Genomic DNA, 8,644 nt, shown 5'->3' with positions numbered 1-8,644 from the left:
TTCCTGCAGGCCCTTGTGGGTCAGGGAACCTTCCAATCCAAACAGGAGGCAAGATCCCTGAGGCTCTGCCCACCACCTGCCGTGCACTTCGTCCACCCCCAGGCTCTGGCCCTTCAGGGAAACCACTTCGGACCCGACAGCTGCAGCTACCCCCCGGGCCCACAGAGAGTTCCAGACCCCAGAGAGCTTACCTGGCATCCCACCTCCCACCACAGCTCCCACTGAGCCGCTTCTGGGAGGCAAGGAGAGCCCCAGAGACTGGGGGTGCTCACAGGGTAGGCACAGGGAAGTCCCTCTCCCAGCCGAGGAGTGGCTGGGAGGACAAGCAGGGCAACTAGAGCCACGGGGGGTGGGGGGGAGCCTCTGGGGCACCAGGGCTGTGCAGTGTGGGGTGTCGCCTGGGGCTGCCTGCCCGCTGCCAGCGCCTCAGCGTAGCCCTGCACACCTGAGCCCCGCTCCCCCTTTTTCCAGCCGAGGACCACGCAAGGAAGGTAGAGGCGGCCTCATCCAGGGCTGTTTATTGAGTCTGTCATCAGAGGTGGGGAAAGACTTGCCGTTCATCAGAAACAGAGTGGCTGACGTGGGGAGTGTGGGCTGGGGGTGGTGTCAGGGTCCCATCAGCCCCCACCCCAGACGCTCCCGACAGCCGCTGGGCATGGCGTACAGCAGGACACCATCCCTCCCCCACAGGCAGTGCCCCCGAGCTGGGGTCGAGTAAGTCCCGGGTGCCCCAGGCTCAGGCCTCGAGTACCAGCCTACTTGGGAGGCCCCAGGGAGGGAGAGCGGGATGTGGGAGGGCAGGCCTGGTGGGGCAGAAGGGGTGCAGCTCCCGGGCACCTGGGGCTCAGCCTTCGTCGTCCTGGTAGGGTGGGGCTCAGAAGTAGAGGGCTGGCTCGCTTCGGAAGTCCGCGAGGTCATTCTGACCAGCAGGGGTGAGCTGAGAGAGGGGCACAGAGGCGGTCGATGGGGCTTGTCCAGGCGTTGGAGCACACACCCCACCCCCGGCCGCGCCCCGCTTCCCTGGGTGTCCGCCCGCCTGCCCCACCCCGCTCACCATGACCTCCTTGGACGGGGGCTCCTCCGTGCTCGGCACATGCTCCAGCGCCCGCTCCTGCCACTTGCTGAAGGCCATGGAGTGCTTCGGAGTGTAGCTGGACAGGCCTGCGGGCCGACAGGCACACCGGTGGATGTGCGGCTGCATGATCATGTGGCCCGGGCCACCCCCTGGGCTGCCCATCCCCACAGGCAGGCACTCACCGGAGCTGCCGTCCGGCAGCCGAGGGCTCTCGGGGCCCACGCTGTTCACGAACGTGGCTCGGGGCAGGAAGAGCGCGAAGGGCTTCTCCGCCTTCGCCGCCGCCGCGTCTGAGCCGGACGCCTCCCCCTCCCCCTCCCCCTCCCCGCGCTCCTCGTCTCTCCCCTTCTCAGCCTCTGTGTCTTCCTCCTGCAGGGAGCTCTCGGGGGGGTACTCAAACGTAGTCTGCAGACTCCTGTCGTTGAAGGAGATCTTCATCTAGGGCAGGAGGCACACCAGTGAAAGTGCTGTGCCCAGCCACTGGGCTCCTCCAGTGGCACCGAACGGGTACAGTGCGGGTGTCAGACCAGTGCAAGAGCCGAACACTCCGTTGGCCCTTCAAAGGTTCTGAGAAGTGGGGGGCTGCCCCTCCTCAGAGAAGTCCCCTCCACCTGGACCCTGCAGGCTCAGGATGTCCAAACACCTGCAGCCCAGGCCTCACCCATCCCCTCCCCACCCGAGGATCACTGCATCCCAAGTGACCCACCCCTCCCAAGGGCCAGACCCCAGCCAGCACCAGAAGCCCAAAGCCTCAGGGTCTCCAGAAGCCTCTAAGGCAGTTCCCATGGTTGCAGGTCTGCCTTCTCAGGGGAGCAGGGCACCACCAGCCACATCTCCCAGCCAGAGGGTCCCCGGCAGGAGCAAGGTCCAGGTGAGGCCGCACTTGGGGAGCCCACATCTACACCTCCAACAGCCCCTCCTGTTGGCCGGTGCCTCTCTCCAGGGCTGAGTTCACGTCCCAGCTCGCCAGGCACCCGGATGCTCCTGCCCACCCAGCTCGGCACGGACCACCACTGTTGGGCAAGAGCCCGGCACACCCAAAGCCAGGCCCCCAAGGTCCCGCATGGAAGCCGGGCGGCTGCCACGTGCCAGCCCCGGGAAAGTGGCACCAAGTGCTATCACCCACTTTGCAGACTGAGTCAGAGGTAGGTAGCCTGAGGCTGCACCGAGTGGGGGTCAGCGACCCTTTCCTCCCACTCGGACTGCCCACATGGCCCACGTCCACCCTGCCCACTCTGCCGGCTTCAGAATTGCATGCGTGGCAAATCTCCTTTCCCAAAGGCCTCAGAGGCCAGACTAGGCTGCCGGTTCTGAGGGGCTATGGGGACAGGCACTGGTAGAAGGACTTGGGCACTGGGGCTCAGGATCCTCACCCTCCGAGACCCGGGACTAGGCTCCCCACAAGAGTCGCACGTCCCCCAAGGCCTGCTCGGCAGGGCTCGGCCGGGCCTGGCAGGGCGGTAATGAATACGAGAGCTGCCCGCCTGCAGCAGATGGGAGCAGCCCTGCTGGAGCTCGAAATATTAAACTCCAGGGCACAGGACACCGCAGCCAGCTCAAGTTCCTCCTCTTCCCCTGGAAAGAGCCAGGGGCGGGAGTTGGGCCCCCACGCAGAGAAACTTGGGGCCTGGGGACAGCAGGACGGGGAGGGGCCTCGCAGAAGGGCTGGGCTTGCAGCCCTGGGCAGCAGAGGGACCCCGGCCTCAGGGTAACATGTGCAGGGCCGGCCAGGAGTGGGAGGCACTGCCCTGCCGAGCCAGTGTCCAGAGAGGAGCGCGATGTGCTCCTCCCACCGCCCCACGGGCACACACAGCCCCGCACAGCCGTGGGCATCCCCGCCCGCCCCCCCGAGCTCCTGGACTTGCGCGTCTCAGCACGGCCCACACAGGCACTTGCTGGGCAGGTCCCGAGCCCTGTCACTGCTGCCCTCGCCCCGGCCGTCCACACAGACAAGCAGTCCGGGACGCAAGCAGACGGGCAGACGGCCACCAAAGATGGATCAAACCAGGACGGAGATGTTCGTGACTGTCCCCGCATGGGCCCCACCCGGACCTCCAGCTGCCCCCGCCCCCCGCCCCCGGAGGCCAAACAGAGCAGGAGCCTGGCACGGGGTAATCACCAGGGCCCACAGGTGCCCGCCCACTGCCCAGGGACCACTGGAGCAGGCCTGGACCCTCCTCCACTCAGCTTCCCCACTGGCAGGGGGCCTGCCCTGGGCTGGGGGCTGCCCTTGACTCAGGGCGTCCCACCTGGGCAGCTGTGTGGGGTGATCCTGTGGCCCCTATGGGGATGGAGTCACCTGGGCCCCCCGAGACTGGCTCCCTGAGACCTGGGGCCAGAGACCCCAGGAGGAGCCCAAGGCAGAATGGGGCTGCCAGCACAGAGGCCCAGTCCTGGGCCCCGCAGCGAACGGTGCTCCTGGGTGAGTGGCATTGTCCTTGATGACCCTGAGCCCTCTGGGCCCATCCCCCACCACTGAAGATAGGGAAGGGCCAGTTGCCAGGGCCCAGCGGATCAGCACGCCCTCATTAGTCCGCATGACCAGCTCTGAGCGGGGAGACCGAGGGGGCTGGGTGCAAGCAGGCCTGGAGCCTGGCACAGCTGGGCCAGGCAGGGGCGGGGCTCACAGGCCTGTCAGCGCCCAGCTGGGGCCCGGGGCTCCGGTCACGTCCCACCTCGCCTTCAGTCTCCAGGCTCCTCGTGAGAGCGGGTCTGTGGGTCACAGGACACCACGTGACTCAATGCCCAGGCGGCGGGGGCAGCCTCCAGACCCCGGGCAGACGGAACCGGAGGGGGGCACAGGGGCTGGGCACTTGCACACACCTGATCACCGGGCTCAGGGACTTTGCCCGCTGCACAGTGCAGCCAGCAGGTGGGTCCTGGCTCAGCCCACTTCCCGTTGCTCACGGGGAGAGCGCCCTTTGTTCCCCTCACCCCACCCTGCCCGGCACGCCCAGCTCAGGTTACTGAAGGGTGTCCACCCTGCAGTCTGGGCTGGGAGCTGGGCTCCAGCCGCCCCGGCCTGGGGTGAGCACCCACCCCACGCCACACTCCCCAGCACGCGCCATCCCCCACTCAGTCCGAGCTCCGGGGGCCACACACGGTCCCCCAGAAGTTCCCACAGCTGCCCAGGTGGGACACCTCCTGGGCGTCAAGGGCAGCCTTCCCCCGCCCCCACCAGTGGGGAAGCTGAGTGGAGGAGGGTCCAGGCCTGTTCCAGTGGTCCCCGGGGTCCAAAAAGACCACCGAGGGCGGCACCTGCGGGGAGAACGGATGAAAGGAGAGGCAGCGCCCGCCAGCGGAGGAGTGGGTGGAGAAGCAGGCCCCCAGGGCAGCGGCGCCTCGGATCTGAGGGGATCTGAGGACCCGAGCGGTCGGGGTGAGGGTGGCTGCTACACCGCAGGCGAGGGTGAGGGCGTGGGGACGTGGCACGCTCGGGCTGGGCCGGGGATCAGCGCGTTAGAGAGTGAGGAGGGCAAAGGGGAGGGGAAGGAGCTGCCAGACAGGCAGGAGCCTAGCCAGCTGGCACCTCACAAAGGGGAGAGGCCCACAGCGCCCGACCCCCTGGGAGGCAGGTGTGCGGAGCTGCAGGCCGGCCCCACCCACCGGGACAGCCTGGGGGCGGGGGCGAGAGGGGGTGTGGCCGCGGCGGTTGGGCCAGCAAGGGACGGAGAGAGAGGGCATCTGTGATTCCACCAAGAGGTAACTAAGTGGGTACGTGTGCCCGGCCGGCTGGGCGCCCACTACCCAGGGCAGGGCTGCCGCCCTCCAAGGCCAGGTGAGACCACAACACCCTGCACCGGAGAGGTGGCAACCCGGGGGCAGGCTCCATGCCGTCAAGAGCTGCACCTCACCTGCCCCCTGGAAAAGGGACCAGGACCCCTGCCCTGGGAGGTCCCCAAGGTCCTGCTGGCCTCCAGGCCACCCGATCCCTGGAAGGCAGGGCGGAGGGAGCAGGACAGTGATAGAAACCCCAGGCCGGCTGGAGTGGGCTGGGCAAGGACAAGGCCCAGGGGCAGCAGGCAAGTGGGACGACGGGGTGGATAAAGCCAGGGGTAGCCCAAGGTCATTCTGAAGGGCTGGGCAGCCCCATGCCTCCGTCCCACCCGATAGGCGTTCTGGCTCTTCCTGGACAAGGCAGCTAGCGCATGCCCAGGCAGAAGATCACCCCCACCGCCAGCAGGTCGTGCTGCTCTGGCACGGCCCCAGCCAGGCCACTCGGCTATGCCAAGAACCATCCATCTGGACCCCCAACCCCTCAGGCTGGCACAGAGGCGGGGGCCAGGCTGGCCCGAGCGCCAGGCTGGACCAGGGCCTGCTTCCCTCCCATCACTTGTTCCTGTCTCGACAGGCCCTCAGGCCCCCACCCTGCCCTTCTCACTCCAGCCAAGCTCCAAGTGACCCCCACGGCTCTGCCCCGAGCTGGGGACAGAATGACCAGGCTCCAGGCTGCAGCCAGGCTCCCAGTATAAGGGCAGCCAGGTTAGGACAGGGGCTCACACTTGGGTCCCGCCCCACGAGCTCTGTGACCTCCACCGGCCTCAGTATCCTCTGTCTACAAAGCAAGGGGCTTCTGTCACCTCCACCGCCCCAGGCTAGCATGGGAAAGGATGCCTCCCAGATCAGCTGGAGTCAAGGGTCAGGAAGCAGGAGGAGGAGCAGACAAGGTGGGGAGGGCAAGCATGGGGTTGGGCTGGTGACCATGGCTACTGGATGACCGCAGCACCGAGCAGGGGGTGAAGCAAGGTCAGACGAGCAGGACAGGCAGGGGCTGGGGGCGCACCAGAAGCGCTGCGGGGGACGGGTGTGGGTGCCTGGCCCCGCAGGTGGAGTTGGCAGGAAGGCCGACGCCCTCACCGGGGAAGAGGGGATGCGGGGAGGAAGGACAGTGCCAAGGCCGACCCGGGGCGGGAAATCAAAGGAAGCCAACAGAGAGGGGCCGCCGCATCTAGCTAGACAGTGCCGGCGGGACAGCGGGTAAGGGGGCTCCAGTGACGCACGGCACATCACCGTCCCCCACGGCCTCAAGGAAACTGAGACTGGGGCAGAGGTGGCCTCAGGGATGAGCCGAGACACCAGCAGCCAAAGGAGAAGCGGTCCGGGGGAGGGTGCGTCCGCCCAGGGAGCCTGCTGATTGGAGTCATGTGGGGATGGCCTTGGAATTTGCCCCAGGGCCAGACACAGGTGCTAGGTGCTAGAATGACCAGGAAGAATCTGAGGAACGTCTCCTTGTGCCCAGAGGGTTCCAGGCCACCAAGCAGCCCTGCCAGGAGAGTGAGGCTCCAAGAGGCTCCTGGCCTTACACCCGGGTCTCTCTCCATCCTCAGTCTCTCCTCCCCAGTGAGGGGAGCGTCTTCATCGCTCCCCAGCAACACACCCCAGGCTCAGACCAGGCCTGCCACACACTAGAAGCTCAATAGACACTCATACGAAGCCAAGTCCTGCTAAGCTCCAGGCCAGAATGCCTTCTGGAGAGCTGACAGTAGGTATCCGACCCCACCCAAATCAAAGGTCTCCTGTCCCTTTCCACTTCCATCCTGGCACCTGCTACATGAATAGGCCAGGACTCCAGAAGAACATGCCAGGCCACCCTTCAAAGCCAGCCAACAGCGGGACCTACAAAGGGACAGTCCTGCCCAGCCAATTCCAGATAGAGCCACGAGAACGAACAAGCAGACGAAGCCCTGGCTGGACTGATCCTCCCCACCAGCCTTTCCAGGTACAGAGCAGGCAAGCCATCCCCGCAGCCCCAGGGTCACTAGGGTTCCGCTGGAACCCAGGCCAGGGATTCCCCCACAGCCTGGCCTCTCCTGGCGCTTACACGGCCACCCAGCTCCAGCTCTCCTCTGGTCCATGTAGAAGCCATCCCACACCCAGGCCAGGAGGTGTCCTGGGGACAAGGCACACGCTGTACCCACAGTTCCGTGACTCGCCACCACTGACCTTCTTTCTCGAAGAGCCGGCCTTGGTGAGGCAGGACTTCTGCAGGGCCAGGTAGCCGCCAATCACCTCGATCTCATGCACAGTGGGGTAGCGCTTCTTTACTGAGGCCCCCAAGGCAGCAGGGGGCTCCGAAAGGCTGCCCGGCCCCTCTTCCTCAGCTTCCCTCGGCCTGGCCTCCCCATTGGCCTGCAGGGCCCCTGGCTTCCTCTTGGGCACCACCGTGAAGGTGTTGCCACCTCGGTGCTGAAGCTCTGACAGGTGCCCAGGCCCGGTGGGATGCGGGTGGTACTGGGGAGGCGCACCAGCCCCGGGGCAGGGCAGTTTGGCTTCTTGGGGAACCTCGTCCTCAGAGTCCACCTCATCAATGAAGGTGACAGGCAGCCCTGGCCTACCAGGCTCCCTGCCATTCTTGGTCAAGCCAGGAACCCCAAAGCCCTGGGCAGGCTCAGCTTCAGTGGCGACCAGTGGGGATGGGGGTGGTGAGGACAGCCTCTGCCACCTAACGGTCCAGTCCACGAGGGCAGTGCCTGGCATGGGGCAGCCTCCCTCCTCGACCCCCGAGGGGCTCCTCCCACCGGCAAACACACCATCTGCTCCAGGCACCTGCTGGGCTTCACGCTCCTGGTGCTGGGAGGCCCAGCCAACTTCTCCCTCTGGAGTCTCCACGGACTGCCTCCCTTCCGCAGGAGGGGCCCCGGAGGTCTTGCGCTTGGGGATGAACACGAAAGAGTTTCGAGAGTTCATGCGAAGGCTGGCCAGAGCCCGGGCCTGGAGGTCCCCGGCAGGGATCGTGTCCATGTCTGGCTTAGAGGCCGGCAGTATCTCGAAGGAGTCGTTGGCGCTGGTGGCCGCGGAGACCCACTGGCGCTGGCTGGGAGTGGCACTAGCAGGGCTGAGCGTGGGCAATGCCGGGGGCGCGGCTGGAGTGGCACTGGGGGTTCCGGGGCTGGGGAGAGGGTGGGCGGGGGTCTCCCCCGACTCCACCTTTGGCTTCCACTCGCCCGGCCCAGGCGTGGAGCCCGTGAGGCCGTTGGCAGCGCCAGCCCGGCGCTCGGGGGCCGCGGGCCCGTTGGGGAGTGGGCGAGTGCCCGCGCTGAGGCGCAGGCCCCGTGGATGGACAGTGAAGGAGTTGCTGCCGGTCTTGTGCAGGAAGTCGCTGCGCCGGGGCCCGGGGCCGGGGCCTGCGCCGCAGCGCTCGGGCTCGGGCTGGAAGCAGGCGGCGCGCTCGCCCACGCGCGGGACCAGGGCCGGACCCGGGGAGGGCGGCGGCACCGGGCGGCCGCGCTCCGGGCTCCCACGGCGGCGCGGCGCGGCCGGCGGGTCGAACTTCTGGAGCAGGCGGCTAACGCGGCCGGGAGGCGGCGGCGCCTCGTACACGAGCACCTCGGCGGCGCGGATGCGGGCGGCCGGGCCCGGTCCGGGGCCGGGGACGGGAGAGGGAGGGAAGCCGGGCGCCGACTCGATAATGAGGATGTTGTCGGCGCGGATGGTGCGCACGCCGGGCACGCAGCGGTACAGCTCCAGCAGATGTTGCGCGGGCCGCGTCCCCGGCCCCGCCGCGCCGGCGCCCCCGCCGCGCCGCGCCCCGTGCCGCCGCTCCGACTCGAGCCGCATGAACGGGGTCTC

General features: G+C 67.5%; 1 protein-coding gene across 1 annotated transcript in view; it reads right to left on the bottom strand.

The window, feature by feature from the left end:
- Positions 1-874: 874 nt before the first annotated feature.
- TPRN (taperin) overlaps positions 875-8,644 on the bottom strand; it is a 7,965-nt gene continuing 195 nt past the window's right edge. The window contains exons 2-5 of the mRNA XM_007459002.1: positions 7,019-8,641; positions 1,258-1,513; positions 1,055-1,161; positions 875-937 (exon numbers count right to left, since the gene is read on the bottom strand). Of these exons, the coding sequence (XP_007459064.1) occupies positions 875-937; positions 1,055-1,161; positions 1,258-1,513; positions 7,019-8,641 (2,049 nt within the window). The remainder of the gene's footprint in view (positions 938-1,054; positions 1,162-1,257; positions 1,514-7,018; positions 8,642-8,644) is intronic.

The sequence above is a fragment of the Lipotes vexillifer genome, unplaced genomic scaffold (genome assembly GCF_000442215.2).
Source record: "Lipotes vexillifer unplaced genomic scaffold, Lipotes_vexillifer_v1.1 scaffold636, whole genome shotgun sequence".
In the NCBI taxonomy this organism is placed as follows: Eukaryota; Metazoa; Chordata; class Mammalia; order Artiodactyla; family Lipotidae; genus Lipotes; species Lipotes vexillifer.
Note: the sequence above shows the minus strand (reverse complement) of the source record. Positions and strands in the feature narration are given on the sequence as shown.